General features: G+C 42.4%; 1 protein-coding gene across 6 annotated transcripts in view; it reads left to right on the top strand.

Annotated features, from left to right (window-relative positions):
- Positions 1-1,410: 1,410 nt before the first annotated feature.
- The window catches only part of LOC132402152 (uncharacterized), an 80,861-nt gene continuing 64,940 nt past the window's right edge, over positions 1,411-17,331 (top strand). For all 6 annotated transcript variants that reach the window (XR_009514816.1, XR_009514817.1, XM_059984816.1 and 3 more), the window contains exons 1-2: positions 1,411-1,631; positions 11,010-11,155. Coding sequence is in view for 4 of the 6 variants with exons in the window: in XM_059984816.1 (XP_059840799.1) it covers positions 1,533-1,631; positions 11,010-11,155 (245 nt within the window). In the remaining 2 variants the exon portion in view is untranslated. The remainder of the gene's footprint in view (positions 1,632-11,009; positions 11,156-17,331) is intronic.

Genomic DNA, 17,331 nt, shown 5'->3' on the forward strand with positions numbered 1-17,331 from the left:
AAATATGAGTTGACTGCAAGAAGGCTTTCATGGACTAATTCAATCCCTCTCATGATTCTAACACTGGTAAGAAACAACTGGTTGTTACTCAGCTGCAGTATGTATTAGCTTTATTTTGGAAGGAGGAGAAGGTAACACCAGGTAAATCTGAACAGATGCAATTCATATCTGATAACACGACAGAGCAGTTTCATTGAATAATCTGTATATGAAATCAGTGTGGCCAAGTTCAGAAACCATGAACTGGAAATCCACAATTACTCATTATTGTCTTACCAAGTTGTAAATTGCATTTGAGAAGTAAACAAGTCATTTTTATTCAACAAGAATAAGATTAAGACATTTATTCTTATTGACTGTGGGTATTAAGGTCACACGCAACACTCAGTATAAGTAAGAGTCACTTAATGAACATGTGTAGACATTAAACATTTTGTGCATTTGCTAGTAATATAAAAAGCTACATCTGCAAGTTTTTTTTTTACGTTTCAAGTCCCTTCTTGGTTTCTGAATGGTGATTGACATTAGTTAGCCAAGGTATATGGCTGAAGTGCAGTTGTGAGATTTTTCCTGTAGAAATACAAAACTAAACTATGCAGTGTATAACACTTGTGTAAACTGCACATCTGTCTGTGTAGGGAAGTTAAAATAGTGATGTGCTGCTCTTTCAATACATGAACAAAGATTTGATCTGTTCAGATTTATATGTAAAATGGTTTATAATGTGGGGCTATTCAGCCTACAGCCCTGTTAAACTAAACCACATGGGATCTATAGCTCAGCCTGTTCTATCCACCCTTGTTCCACATTTCCCGAACCACCCCCAAACAATTTCTGTCCAAATTAAAACAGGCTTAACCTCCACAACCTCTTGGGACAGCAGATTTGAAACGTACAGCCTTTTCATTTCAATAGTACCTAATCTGAACTTCAGACCAGATGATAAAACAGTTTTTATCCAGCTTATGAAGCCTCTTGTTTTAAGCATACTCAACCTAACAAGTTTAAAACCAATCTTCACAACTTAATCCTTTGTGTATTTAATTTCTAATCACTTGCATCTGCATCTCACCAGAAAGTATTCCATTCTGGTAAAAAGCTTCCCTTAACGTTCACTTTTCTCAATTCTAATTTAGGTTTTGTTTTTGCTGCTTCACTACAGCAGACCATGAGGTTGTGCTCAAAACTAGCAGGCAGCAAGAAGGACAGGGATTGTTGTGACCTAACGAGGCAACAAATCCAAGCAGGAAACATTCGTCAGATCAGGGTGCACACACCGAGAAAGAAACTCAAACCCCAAATGAAACTGTGATGTAAGCAAAGTTGTGCCTGTTTCTATTTAGGCAGCAACGGGCGTCATGAGAACAGGCACAATAGAACTGGGAGGTGAATCAAACAAGTCTGAAGTCTGCTTTATAGATTAATTTCCTTTGGGTAAATTATTTGAGTGTTGTTGCATGAATTGGACATAAAAGAGCAAGCAACCCACACCCTGGAGACAGTACACCTTTGTGCGCGTGTGTTAGAGTGAAATGAAGCAAGTATTCTGTACCACAGTGTCAGGACACCTTAAGCAGAGCCGACACTCAAGCAGTACAGCCAGGAGCTGCACATACAACAGGCCATGCAAGGTATGTTTAATAAGAAGCGGCTGCCCAGATGAAACCCACGCTGGTCTCTCTGTGGACAGTCCTTGCTGGTCCCCAGTGTTGAACCCTGCCCCATCCACCACCAATCAGCCAGGTACACACAGAGCTCCCAGCAGAAGCTCTTCTCAGCATTTTGTCAAACTCTGCAACCAGGTAATGCTGGGCGCGTGGCACGAGACAGCTGCAGGGAAGAAGGGATATATTTTACATTTCATATTTATTTACAAGACCACGGCAGGATAATAATAAATTGGGAAGCAGAGTGTTGCAAAACATTGGAAATATATGCTCATCTCCACTGTTCCCTCTAGAGTGCACGGCTGCACAGTAACTGAAATGCTCCTATGCACATAGCCTTTGTTGCTGTGCAGCTGGAATTCTCTTTTACTGTATATAGTGTTAATTTAAAGTGCAGCACGGTTTTCATGCTGTGTAAAATTTTCCTGCTCAGAGCAATGGTTTGTCTGCGCAGCTGTAAAAAATATTAGAGGGAACATTGCTCACCTCCCAGCATCCAGGAATGTTGACCCTTTCCTGCCTTTGGCTCGAGCTTTTCACATTCCTTGTAGCACAGCACTGCAATTGAACACTCTTACACTCCAGAGAGTTGCACTTACAAAATGTTCAGCATACAGAGCCTCCGTAATACGTGGCTTTAGGTCAAGTCTGAAGGAAAGAACACACTAGTAAAAGATGTTTAAAAGAGCAATCCAGCAAGTCTTAAATGCTAGAGAGGAACTTACTGCAGCATTATTTTGTGGAGATCAATTCTATGCATTGAAGTTTTGTTTTTAAGAGACAAGTGGTGGTTAAAGCACAACTTCCCTTTCAAATGAATAGATTGAGGAAGAAGAGGAGGTTGAAGGGATATTGAAACAGGCAATTTAATGTAAACAAGCAACATTTGTTTACAAGGGAAATATCAGTTGTGCAGCTTGAAAGGCATGTTTCTTTCTGAATAGTAAGTGTTTCTGTAGTGAGCCCCAGAAATCAGTGAGACAGATACAAACATCATTTTGTTTAAGCTGCAAATGGCGGAATCTGGAGCCACACATGGGATACTGGAGGAACTCAGGGTGTCAGTCAGCATCTATGGAGGGAAACGTTTTGGATCAAGACCCATCATCAGGACTGGAAGACAGAGGAGAGGCTGCCTATACAAAAAAGTGGATGGAGGGGGTGGACCAAGAATTGATCTCCTCACAATAATGCATGATAAGAGATAAATAGATCCAGGTGGCAGGGGGTGGGGTGTGATTGATAGGCTGGTAGAGGAGGAGAAAGTGTGGTTAACTTTAGAAGCTGGGAGGAGAAAGGTGGATATGATAAAGAGAGGAAGGTGGGAAGTTGAAGAGGAGGCGATCCAGTAGGAAAGCACTCCTTCCACGAGTCCTCTGCTGCCCCTCACCCCCACTTTTCCACTCTGCCCTTCATTACCTCTCTGTTTCATTCATCACTGTCCTCTGCTATTGAATTTCATCATCTTTTCACCAATTTTCCCTTCCAACTATCACCCCCCAGCTTCTACCACCATTAGCACTCTCCCCTTACACATTTACCTATCACCCCCTCACCTGGATCCATTTATCACCTTCCAACTCTTGCTTCACCCTTCCCTCACCTTTTTGTACTGACTACATCCCCTCTTTTTTCCAGTCCAGTGAAGGGCCTCAACCTGAAGTATTGACTCTCCATTTCCCTCCATAGATGCTGCCTGACCTGCAGAGTTCCTCAGCAACTCATGTGGTGTATTATTTTACTTAGGATCTGCATAAATCTCAATGCTCCTTCCAGAAATATAAACAGAAAATGCTGGGAACATTGAGAAGCTCAGATCTCTGGAGAGAGAAACAGTTAAAGTTTCAGATTAATGGACCTTCCGAAGAACTGGAACAGGGCTTTCCAACTGGTTAAATTTACACAGGTTCTTGCAGTCAGAAAAATATACAATGCAATGTAAAAGGGAATAGTTAGGTTATTGTATCTATCGGTGGAGTTAGCTTGCTGATGGAAAAGACCACATTATTACCCATCTCCTTACTATGAGGGGAGAGCAGAGATGAGTGACTGCAGTTCTGCACTTTGGTGGAAGAAATGAAAGGGTTGACTATTTTCTAAATGGAGAGAAATTACAAAAATTTGGGGTGCAAAGGGATTTGGGAGTCCTTGTGCAGGATTCCCTAAAGGTTAAATTGCTGGTTGAGTCGGTGGTGAGGAAGGCAAATGCAACACTAGCATTCGTTTCAAGAGGACCAGAATATAAAAGCAAGGATGTAATGTTGAGGCTTTATTAGGCACTGGTAAGGCCTTACTTGGAGTATTGTGAGCAGTTTTGGGCCCGTTAGAAAATACCTGCTGAAACTGTAGAGGGTTCAAATGAGGTTCATGAAAATTATTCCAGGATTAAACCATTTATGAAGAATTTTTGATGGCCCTGGGCCTGTATTCACTGGAATTCAGAATGTGGGGTGACCTAACTGAAACTGTCAAATGGTGAAAGTCTTTGATAGAGTGGATGTGGAGAGGATGTTTCCTATGATGGGATAGTCTAAGACTAAAGGATACAGTCTCAGAACAGAGGGGTGTCCATTTAGAATGAAGATTAGGAAGAATTTCTTTAACCATAGAGTATTGAATCTGTGGAATTTGTTGCCACAGGCAGCTGTGGAGGGAGTCTTTATGTATATTTAAGGCAGAAGTCTACAGATTATTGATTAGTTAGGGCATGAAAAGATGGAGCTGGGGGACAGGGTGCAGGAAGGCAGGAGATTGGGGATGAGAGGAAAAATGGATCAGCCATGATGAAATGGCAGAGCAGACTCGATGGGTCAAATGGCCTAATTCTGCTCCTATGTTTTATGGTCTTATACAGAGTTGGGGAGAGATGCCCCAAATCTCGATTCAGTCATGATGAAAGGATGTCAACATATACTCAGTGGCCACTTCATTAGGTGCACCTCTACACCTGCTCGTTAATGCAAATATCTAATCAGCTTAACATGATAGCAACTCAATGCATAAAAGCATGCAGGCATGATCAAAAGGTTCAATTATCATTCCAACCAAACATCAGAATGGGGAAGAAATGTGATCTAAGTGACTTTGACTGTGGAATGATCGTTGGTGCCAGATGGGGTGATTTGAGTAACTCAGAAACTACCGATCTTCCTGGGATTTTCACACACAACTATCTCTAGGATTTACAGAGAAGGGTGTGGGGAAAAATCCAGTGAGTGACAGTTCTGTAGGTAAAAACGCCTTGTGAATGAGAACAGTCAAAGGAGAATGACCAGACTGATTCAAGCTGACAGGAAGATGACAGTAACTCGGATAATCATGTGTTGCAAAAGTGGTGTGCAGAAATGTGTCTCTGAATGCACAATACATCGAACCTTGAAGTGGATGGGCTGAGCTGCAGAAAACCACACCAAGTTACACACCTGTGGCCACTCTTTTAGGTGCTCTCCTGAACCTAATAAAGTGGACACTGTGTGTTTATACAGATTGGTATATTTGGATATTGGGAAGGAATTTCTGCATAACGATACTCCTAGTATAAGTACTGATTGCAAATCTGGGAACTACAGTGGAGATGCCTTGGTGAATTTATTTATTTATTTGGAGATGAAGTATAGGACAGGCCCTTGTGGCCCAACAAGCTGCACTGCCCAGCTACCCACCTATTTAACCCTACCCTAACCACAGGACAATTTATAATGACCTACTAGCCAGTGCGCCTTTGGACTGTGGAAGGAAACTGGTGCACTGTGAGGAAAAGAATGCGTTCACGGGGAGAATGTACAAACTTCTTACAGAGGGCATTGGAACTGAACTCTGGACTCCCAACACACTGAGGTGCGATAGCGTTGCACTAACCACTACGATACTGTGGCACCCCACGGTTTAGCTGCTACAGTGCATTCGATAAGGTAGAAAACCTGACTAAAGGAGGAAATATCTGAGTTGTAAAAAAAGATGATAAAATTAACAGTCTTATTTAAAGGCCATAACACATATTTGCTTTGTTAAATCTGGAACAAATTCTTTGAGTTACTGCCACTAATATTTTTAATAGTTCCAGCAAAAATGACTCAATTACTGTGAAGAACTACTTCTACATCTGAGAGGAGGCAATGGCCAAGATTTTGTGGTCAGCAGCTCACTGGTGTTCTTAAAGAAGGCTGCCACAAAAATCAAATTTGTGTGGTGTGGACTCCCCCTTTCTGGCGTCTGACGCTGCAGCTCAAAGCAATCCCTTGCATCTGGCAACTATAATATCAACAGGCTGCCTGGCTTTCAGTCACTTTGAAAAGTTCTCCCTGAAAATAATCTAATTTGGAAAAGAGGTTCACAAAATCAAAATACAGCGGATGCTGCAGATATGAAATAAAGAACATAAAAATACAGGAATTACTCAGCAGATCAGATAGCAGTTGTGGTTAGAGAATGCTTCAGATCACATGGCTCATGGGGAGAATGGTTATTAACCTGAAATGTTACTTTCATCTTCTCTCACCACAGATGCTGCCTGACCTGCGAAGAAAAGCTGCAATTATAATTTTAAATTGTAATCATTTCAAAGCGGGGCAATGTTGGAAATTTCATATTACATTGAGACAGAAAGTTAAAAAGAATTCAATATAATGGTAGACTCTATGGTCGGTGAGGACATTGTGCATTGAAAGACCTGTTCCTGTGCTACATGAGACTGACTCAATGGATTACAATCTAGAAGTGTAGTTTTTCAGTGACTAGAAAAGCTACCAAGCATTACAAGAATCCTTACTCATCAAGCAAAGAAGCATTATGCATTGTGGCTATTTTGAGATCATATTCATTGTTAAATATTTGACATTCCCATGAGTTTGCTGATTGCTAGCAATAATACCAGTTTCCTCTGATTGAGAAAGAGTTAACTTCCTCAAGAAATCTATTAAACAGATAGTGAGTTTCATTTAGAAAAGTCATGTTGGTACAGATGTCCCCTGCTTTACGAATGTTCACTTCACACCACTTCGCTTTTACAAAAGACCTACATTAGTAACCTGTGTTTGCATTACAGAGGATTTTTGCTTTTACAAAAATTTTGTATGGTGTGGATCAGCTCAGTCCCAACCAGTCAATTTTATTCCAGCTATTTTAACCAAATGAAAGCTTACTGCCCTTAGACAGGTGTAATTTCTCCATCTGAAAACACCAATTCCCAAGAAGGCGGCTCACCAACTGACATCAGTACTTTTGTGCCCATCACTCTCCAGATGGTTGTCCTTGGCTTGGAGGTCCCCAAGGCAGATGGGGTGTTTTTCCCGGTCCAGTTGACCTATTTGGATGGGTGCCCCCCCCCCCCCAAGGCACATGGTGTGTTTAGCCAGGTCCACTTAAGTCTAGAGAAGTGAAGTTCAGTTTCTGGCCTTGGTTGAAGTCCAGCAAAACTTATGTCAAGTGAAAATTTGTTCAGCTAGTGTTGCCTAACTGGGTGAAACTGTACTGGAGAAGGACACAAAATTATACCCCCGCTGGGGGTGAAAGGATCAGAAGTAGAGAAAGTGAGCAATTTCAAGTTCCTGGGTGTCAAGATCCCTGAGGATCTAACCTGGTCCCAATATATTGATACAGCTATAAAGACAACAACTGTATTTCATTCGGAGTTTGAGGAGATTTGGTTTATCACTAAAAACTTGAAAACTTCTATAGATGGACCTGGAGAGCATTCTGATTGGCTGCAGCACCATCTGGTATGGGGGAGGGGGCAATGCTACTGTATAGGATCGAAGTAAACTGCAGAGAGTAGTAAAGTTAGTCAGCTCAATCATGGGTATTGGCCTCCATAGTATCCAAGACAGAAAGGCAGAGTCCATCATTAAGGACACCTACCACCCAGGACATGCCTTCTTCTCATTACTACTGTTGGGAAGGAGGTACAGAAGTCTGAAGGCACACCCTCAGCAATTCAGGAACAGCTTCTCCCCCTCTGCCATCCGATCTCTAAATGGATATTGAACCCATGAACACTACCTCATTACGTTTTTATTTTTCTCTTTTTGCACAACCTAATTTAATTTAACTATTTAATATACATATATACTTACTGTAATTTAATTTTTTTTCTATATTTATCATGCATTGCATTGAACTGCTGATGCAAAGTTAACAAATTTCACAACGTATGCCGGTGATATTAAACCTGATTCTGATTCTGACAGCAGCTAGATTATTCCATTTTACTGTGCATATGTTAACCACCACCCCCCCACTCCCATCTCTTGTCTTATTGTCACATACTCATACACAGAATACAAGCCCTACAGCTTCCACTGGTTCCTGCCAACCAAGATCCCCATCTAAGCCAGTGTCATTTGCCAGCATTTGGCCCATACCTTATAAACCATTTCCATCCATGTACTTGTCCAATGGTCTATTAAATATTATTGATATATCAAAGATCAAAGTAAATTTATAATCATATCAAGTACATACAGTATATGTCACCATAGACAACCCCGAGATTCATTTTCTTGTGGACATACTCAATAAATCCATAGAATATTAACCATAACATAATCAATGGAATATCTGGGCATTCAACCAGTGTACGAAAGACATCAAAATGTGCAAATATAAAAAGAAAGAAATAATATTAATAAATACATAAGCAATAAGAACATGAGGTGAAGAGTCCTTGAAATGAGTCCATAGGTTGTGGGAACATTTCAATGATGGGGCAAGTGAAGTAAGTGAAGTTATCCCTTGTGGTTCAAGAGCCTGATGGCTGAGGGGTAATAACTGTTCCAGAACCTGGTTTTGTGAGTTCTAATGCTCCTGTATCTTCTTTCTGATGGCCAGTGAGATAAGACCATAAGACATAGGAGCAAAATAAGGTCATTTAGCCCATCAAGTCTGCTCCACCATTCCATCATGATTGATCCCGGATCCCACTCAACCCCATACACCTGCCTTCTTGCTATATCCTTTGATGCCCTGCCCAATTGGCAAACTATCAGCTGACTTAAATATACCCATGGACTTCCCCTCCACCGCAGTCTGTTTCAGAGCTTTCCACAGACTAACTACACCCTGGCTAAAAAAATTCCTCCTTCCCTCTGTTCTATAAGGTCACTCCTCAATTTTGAGGCTGTGCCCTCTAGTTCTGGACACCCCCACCAAAGGAAACATCCTCTCCAAATCCACCCTATCTAGTCCTTTCAACATTCATTAGGTTTCAATGAGATCCCCCCAGCATTCTTCTAAATTCCAGTAAATACAGGCCTAAAGCTGCCAAGCTCTCTACATATGTTAACCCCTTCATTCCCAGAATCATCCTCATGAACTTCCTCTGGATTCTCCAATGATAACACATCCTTTCTGAGATAAGGGGCCCAAAATTGTTGACAGGACTCCAAGCGCAGCCTGACTAGTGTCTTGTAAAGCTTCAGCGTTATCCCTTTCCTTTTATATTCTATTCCCCTTGAAATAAATACCAACATTGCATTTACCTTCTTTACCACAGACTCAACCTATAAATTAACCTTTTGGGAGTCTTGCACAAGGACGGATCAGTCCCTCTGCACCTCTGATCTTTAAATCATCTCTGTATTTAGGTAATAATCTGCACTATTGTTATTTGACCAAAATGCATTATCATACATTTCCCAACATTGTATTCCATTTGTCACTTGTTTGCCCATTCTTCCAATTTGTCAAGTCCTGCTTACTCAGCACTACCTACCTCTCCACCTACCTTTGTATCAACCGTAAACTTTGCCATAAAGCCATCAATTCCATTATCTAAATCATTGACAAACAATGTGAAAATTAGCGGTCCCAATACTGACCCCTGAGAAACACCGCTAGTCACTGGCAGCCAACCAGAAAAGATCCCCTTTATTCCCACTCACTGCTTTCTGCTAGTCAGCCATCCCTCTATCCATGCCAGTATCTTTCCTGTAACACCATAGGATGAGAGCGTGTCCTGGGTGTGGGGGTCCCTGATGATGGATGCTCCTTTCCTGTGACAATGTTTTGTGTAGATGTGTTCAATGGTGGGGAGGGCTTTATCTGTGATGGACTGGGCTGTATCCATTACTTTTTGCAGGATTTCCATTCAAGAGCATTGGTGTTTTCAGACCAGGAATTGATGCAATCAGTCAATATTCACTCCACCATACTCCCTCCTACCTTCCTCTAGCAGCTCGTTCCATATACTGACTGAAAACGTTGTCCCTGAGGTTACTATTAAGGCTACATCCACACTAGACTGGATAATTTTGAAAACGCTGGTTTCGCGTAAAAACGATAGGCATCCGCACTAAGCGTTTTTGAAAATATCTCTATTCACACTGATACGGAGATTTCGACGAATCTCCTCCTACTGGGTATGCGCAAGACACATCTACCGAAAACAAGCAACATGTTTGCTGTCGAATCTTGCCGTAAAAGTGCGCGTTTGTGTAGTTACAGACTGGAAAAACTTAAAATGACAGACAGCTGTTGGCTCTCGTGCAAGAGAACTTAAAAGTAAAAAAAAACAAATACTGGAGCGTACGGAGGCAACCGACAGGGAGTTCATGGACAGATTGACCCGGCTGACAACGAACATTGAAAAACTGACTAACTCTGTTGCATTAATAAACCACCTTGTTAAATGTATGGTTTTAATGTCTGCATCAGTGTTATCTTGTATTTCCATACAATGTTACATTAGGCTGTTACACATCTATTGTCAGAGAAATACTTGCATAAATAGGTAAACCACCTTCATACGAGCAAGGACAGAAAACAGGGCAAAGTGAGTATACTTATTTATTCAGTAAGTTATGGGTCAAAGTATTGGGTGAGTACATTTCTAACTTTTCTGGCTTCAGTCTCATTGCCGTCTGTTCTGAAATTGTTAGGTTGTGTTCAAGAAAACAATGAAATAGAGCACTGTCATCTGACAGTGTTTTCAAAAGTCTCCGGTTACCCCGTCCACACTGATCTGTCCAAGCAGCGTTTTCAAAAATATCCACCCTGGAAAGCGTTTCTGAAAAGCTCTGGTTTCGGGGGACGAAAACGCCGTTTTATTGTGGACGGAGGGTAAAAACGAAGAGAAAAAACTTCGGTTACAGATTTATCTGGTGTAGTGTGGATGTAGCCTAAGTCTCTCCCTTCTCACCTTAAACCTGTGCCCTTGAGTTCCTGATTCCACAATCCTGTTAATCCACTGAATGCTGATAGCTTTGCCTTCAGAGCCATGGCAAGATCTGTGGGGCCTTGTCTTGGCTGTATGCTAAATACGATGTCTTAAGTATGTGTGAAAATGGGTCTATCTAGGACATTATTTCTCTCCATTCTGTTATTCAAAATGGAACATGTGTTCTTTAGCCTGTGCAGGTTGCAGTTATAAATATCAATCGAATTCCAGCGCCCACTGCAAGTATGATGGGCAGAGGATCCAAATCTTCAGTGGGTCGAACTCCTTCCAGTCATGGCAAAGTTGCTAGGAATTGTCGTCTGTCTCCATCTGACTGGTGAGTTTAAGCTCAGCTAATGCAAAGATAATGTGCTCACGGGCTGTATTGTATACTTTAGCAGCAAAAAGTCTCAGAAGGTTTACAATTGACTGCATTAATCAGTGGTTGTGATTATTCAGGAATAAGGGACACAATATGGTCTCTGAAGGAGCAGCTATGGAAGTCTGTATTCAATACTGTCCCATTGATCAATTAGACTCTAGTTGCTGGACCAGCAATCTGGGCAAGAGCTTAAATCCTGTCATGGCAGCTGAGAATGTTAAATTCAGTTAATTCAGATCTGGGAGCCAGCGTCAGTAATGCTGACCGTAAGATTATTGTTTTTGTTGTCAGAGCCTGTTGACATAGAAACACGTTGTTGACCTGGCCCACGTATAAAATCAGGCTCGGGACCAGATGGCAGACAGGGAGTTCTGGCCCTTGGCAGCAACAGCTGCATTCAAAGAGAGAATAAGTAGTAGATGGTGCATATTCTGCCTGGAGGTCAGTGACTAATGGTGATCTGCAGTGGTCTGTTCTGGGACTCCTGCTCTTTGTGATTTTTGTCAATGACTTGGATGAGGAAATGTAAGAGCAGGTAAGTAACTTTAGAGATGGCAAGAAGATTGGCGGTGTTGTGGTTAGTGTAAAAGATTGTTGTAGTTACAATGCGATATGGACAGGATGCATTTTTGGGTGGAGAAGTGGCAGGTGGAGTTCAATCCAGAAAAAGTGCCAAGTGATAAACTTTGGAAGATTGAACTTGAAGGTGGAGTACAGGGTTAATGGCAGGAATTTTAGCAGTGTGGAGAAACAGAGGGATTTTGAGGTCCAAGTCCATATATTTCTCAGTTTCTTGACAAGTTGATATGGCAATTAAGAAGATGTATGGTATGCGGGCCTTCACTTGTTGGAAGATTGTGTTAGTTGTATCTCCACTTCCTGAGGAGGCTGAGGTGAGTGAGGCTCTCCCCCCACCATAAACAATTTTTACAGGAGTGCCCTGACCAGCTGCATCGTTGCCTGGTATGGGAATTGCAAGGCATCTGACTGCAAGTCCCTACAAAGGTGATTGCGAAGACTGCTGAGGATCATCAGGGTCTCCCTTCCACCCATTAGAGATATTTTTCAGGAGTGTTGTGTGCACTGGGTCTTTAACAACGTCAATGATTCCTCCCATGGATCCAACACGTACTTTGATTCCCCCCACCATCAGGCAGAAGGTACCGTAGTATTAGGACAAGAACGTGGGTGAAACAGCTTCGTCCCCCAGGCTGTATGACTACTGAGCCCCCTGCCACCACCCAGGTCTCATCACGTGTGAAGCACCAATAGTATTATACTGTTTACTTTTTCATTTGTGTCGTAAATGTACCTTATTATTTGTTAATTTATTTGTGATACTATTACTTTATGTGTTATGTGTGTGAGTTATATGTACTGTGTTGTGCACCTTGGTCCAGAGGAACGTTGTTTCATTTGGCAGTATACATGTGTACAGTTGAATAACTACTTGAGCTTGAACTTGGGGCTGGTGGTTGAAGTTGATGCAATAAAGACATTTAAAAGACTTAAACAGGCACATACATGTGAGAGAAATAGAGGCTTATGGGTTATATACATAGGAGGGAAGTGTTAGATTGATATAGGTATATAAAGGTTGGCATAACATAGTGAGCCAAAGACCCTGTACTGTTCTATGCTATAAGTTTTACTTCTAGGCAAACAGACCTCTAAGTGCTTGTGCATACTTGGCAGAGCCTGTGAAGTTCAGGGAGCCAGGGTCAGCATCAATGGCCAAGTGATGAGATGGTTCTGTACTGCAGACAGTGGCTGATGATTGGTTGATAGGTATATCATGCCAAAACAAGACAGCTTGCTAGCCCAACAGCGACCCTGCTCCTCAGATACAACATTGCTGGTTGGATACACTGTTTAGTGGGAACAGAGTCCGGTCTCCACAGAACCTGACATGGTTAAATAAGGTCCAAGAAAACAAGGCAAGTCCACATTACAGCCAAATAATCTGAGGAACGGTTGGAATATTCTGAATGTGGAATATCCTGAATGGTTGGTTTCTGATAGGTGCCACTTGCATGTCTAACGTACCTCAATAAGGTAGTGCATTATGGACAACAAATGCCATCTCTCCTTTGCTGGTGTTGTGAGCTCTGGCCCAACATCCCTTCACATAAAGATGCAGTTTCCCGATTTCCTGCCATCCCAAGGATTCTGAGCCTCTCTCTGGCCACCACAAAGTGATGATCCCATCAATCTAGGCTGGATTTGCAATTAGGGGTAGAGATGCAAGGTCAGCACTTTAACTAAATGGATTCAGCTTGCTGTCTCTTGTTCAAGCTTTCCTGCTCACCTCCCTGCACTTGCTGTCTTCCCTTTACTCTTTCAGTCTGGTAGAAGACTCTCAAACTGAAATGTCAACTGTCCATTTACTTCTATATATGTTGCCCGGCCTCCTGAGCTCCTCCAGCAGCTTGATTTTTGCTTCAGCATTTGACCCTGTTACACCAACCGGCCACTGACATAATTTAGAGCAACTGTTCTGGGCATCTGTCACCTTCTTGGGTGACACATTGCCAAGAATGTTCGCTAAGTGCACCAGCTTGTACTTTGGGAGATGCTAGTGGTTTGGATTGCTGTACAGGTGAACCTCAGCAAAACCACGACGAGTTGACATCGTACACATACAGTATATGCCTAGCTGACAGCAGCCTCTCCTGCATCGGGACCTTTGTATTAACCATATGTTAACCCAAGGATGGCCAACCTATGGCGCATGTGCCAGAAGTGGCACAATGGATGATGAGAGGTGACACATTGAACAAAGGGAAAATGAGTTCTTATTTATAGTGGACCATCAGGAAAACCATTTTGCATTGTTTGTGAAAACACTTTCTCACATAATAGAACTTAATAGACACTATAAAACACAACATCAGACTGAAATTGAAGGAAAACTGAAGCTAGTGCTTGGGTCTGAGTTACGGAAAGAATATGTGATTAAGAAAAAGGAAAAATCAAAAGAAGACAAAATATATTTGTTACAAGTCTCATTAAGGTAAGTAATGTTTATCTTGTTTTTATATTAAATCAATATATCATGTAAAAATGCTAAATATGTCTATATTAACATATTTTTACAAGAATTGAATGGGGATACAAGAGTTGTATTCGGCATCTGAACTTGTGTGTGAAAAAATTGACACATGAAATGTAAAAGGTTGGCCACCCCTGTGTTAACCTACTAAAATTAACTGAAGCAGCTGAAAGTCATGGAAGGAACTTGTTATGTTTTGTAACTTAAAAGCATTAAGCTAATTCAAAAGAAAGCTGGTCAGGGAGAGTGAGGAGGTGATAGAGAGGAGCTATAGACAGGTAGTCACACCAGGGCCTCGGGAGACAGTTAAGTGGGTAACAGGAAAGGGGTGGGCAAGATTCAGATGCTAGAGAGTATCCCTGTGGCCGCCCCCCTTGACAGTTACTTCTGTTTGAGTACTTCTGGGGGAAGCAACAATGGCCATGTCTCTGGCACAGAGTCTGGCCCTGTGGCTCAGAAGGGTAGGGAGAGGAAGAGGATGGCAGCAGTGATAGGGGACTCTATAGTTAGGGGTCAGACAGGTGATTCAGTGGACGCAGAAAAGAAACTCGGATGGTAGTTTGCCTCCCAGGTGCCAGGGTCTGGGATGTTTCTGATCACATCCACGATATCCTGAAGTGGGAAGGAGACCAGCCAGAGGTCATGGTACATATTGGTACCAACGACATCAGCAGGAAAAGGGAGGAGGTCCTGAAAACAGACTACAGGGAGTTAGGAAGAAAGCTGAGAAGCACCACCTCAAAGGTAATTACTCCGGGATTACTGCCTGTGCCACGCGACAGTGAGTATAGGAATAGAGTGAGGTGGAGGATGAATGTGTGGCTGAGAGATAGGAGCAGAGGGCAGGGATTCAGATTTCTGGATCACTGGGACCTCTTTTGGGGCAGTGTGACCTGTACAATGATGGTTTTCACCTAAATCCCAGGGGGACCAATATCCTGGCGGTGAAGTTTGCTAAGGCTATTGGGGAAAGTTTAAACCAGAATTGCTGGAGGGTGGGAACTGAACTGAAAAGACGAAGGAAGAGGCAGTTGACTCACAAATAGAGAAAGCTTGGAAACAGTGCGAGAGGGAAGATAGGTAGGTGATAGAGAAGGGACGCGCTCAGACCGATGGTTTGAGATGTGTCTATTTTAATGTGAGGGGTATTATGAACAAAGCGGATCAGCTTAGAGCGTGGATCAGGACCTGCAGCTATGATGTTGTGCCCATTACAGAGACTTGGCTGGCTCAGGGGCAGGAGTGGTTACTTTGAGTGCCAGACTTTAGATGTTTCAGAAAGGATGGGGAGGGAAACAAAAGAGGTGGGGACGTGGCACTGTTGACCAGAGATAGTGTCACGGCTGCAGAAAAGGAGGAAGACATGGAGGGATTGTCTACGGAGTCTCTGTGGGTGGAAGTTAGGAACAGGAAGGGGTCAATAACTCTACTGGGTGTTTTTTATAGACCACCCAATAGTAACAGGGACATCGAGGAGCAGATAGGGAGACAGATCCTGGAAAGGTGTAATAATAACAGGGTTGTTATGGTGGGAGATTTTAATTTCCCAAAAACCGATTGGCATCTCCTTAGAGTGAGGGGTTTAGATGGGTTGGAGTTTGTTAGGTGTGTTCAGGAAGGTTTCCTGACACAATATGTAGATAAGCCTACAAGAGGAGAGGCTGTACTTGATCTGGTATTGGGAAATGAACCTGGTCAGGTGCCAGATCTCTCAGTGGGAGAGCATTTTGGAGATAGTGATCATAATTCTATCTCCTTTACCATAGCATTGGAGAGGGATAGGAACAGACAAGTTAAGAAAGTGTTTAATTGGAGTAAGGGGAAATATGAGGCTATCGGGCAGGAACTTGGACGCATAAATTGGAAATAGATGTTCTCTGGGAAACGTATAGAAGAATTGTGGCAAATGTTCAGGGGATATTTGCATGGAGTTCTGCAAAGGTATATTCCAATGAGAAAAGGATGATAAGGTACAGGAACGTGGTGTACAAAGGCTGTTGTAAATCTAGTCAAGAAGAAAAGAAGAGTTTATGAAAGGTTAGAAAAACTAGGTAATGATAGAGATCTAGAAGCTTATGAGGCTAGCAGGAAGGAGTTTAGGAAAGAAATTAGGAGAGCCAGAAGGGGCCATGAGAAGGCCTTGGCAGATGGGATTAAGGAAAACCCCAAGGCATTCTATAAATATGTGAAGAGCAAGAGGATAAGACATGAGAGAATAGGATAAATCAAGTGTGACAGTGGAGAAGTGTGTATGGAACCGACGGAGATAGTAGAGGTACTTAATGAATACTTTGCTTCAGTATTCACTGCGGAAAAGGATCTTGGCAATTGTAGGGATGAGGCAGCAGACTGAAAAGCTTGATCATGTAGATGTTAAGAAAGAGGATGTGCTGGAACTTTTGGAAAGCATCAAGTTGGATAAGTCACCAGGACCAAATGAGATGTACCCCAGGCTACTGTGGGAGGCAAGGGAGAAGATTGCTGAGCCTCTGGCAATAATCCTTGCATCATCAATGAGGATGGGAGAAGTTCTGGAGGACTGGAGGGTTGTGGATGTTGTTTCCTTATTCAAGAAAGGGCTTAGAGATAGCCCAGGAAATTGTAAACCAGTGAGTCTTAATTCAGGAAAAGATGCTGAGAGGCAAGATTTATGAACATTTGGAGAGGTGTAATATGATTAGGAGTAGTCAGCATAGCTTTGTCGAAGGCAGGTCGTGCCTTACAAGCCTAATTGAATTTTTTGATGATGTGACTAAACACATTGATGAAGGTAGAGCAGTAGATGTAGTGTATATGGATTTCAGCAAAACATTTGATCAGGTACCCCATGCAAGGCTTACAGAGAAAGTAAGAAGGCATGGGGTCCAAGGGGACATTGCTTTGTGGATCCAGAACTGGCTTGCCCACAGAAGGAAAAGAGTGGTTGTAGATGGGTCATATTCTGCATGGAGGTTGGTCACCGGTGGTGTGCCTCAGGGATCTGTTCTGGGATGCGTACTCTTCGTGATTTTTACAAATGACCTGGATGAGGAAGTGGAGGGATGGGTTAGTAAATTTGCTGATGACACAAAGGGTGGGG

This window comes from Hypanus sabinus, chromosome 11 (genome assembly GCF_030144855.1).
Source record: "Hypanus sabinus isolate sHypSab1 chromosome 11, sHypSab1.hap1, whole genome shotgun sequence".
In the NCBI taxonomy this organism is placed as follows: Eukaryota; Metazoa; Chordata; class Chondrichthyes; order Myliobatiformes; family Dasyatidae; genus Hypanus; species Hypanus sabinus.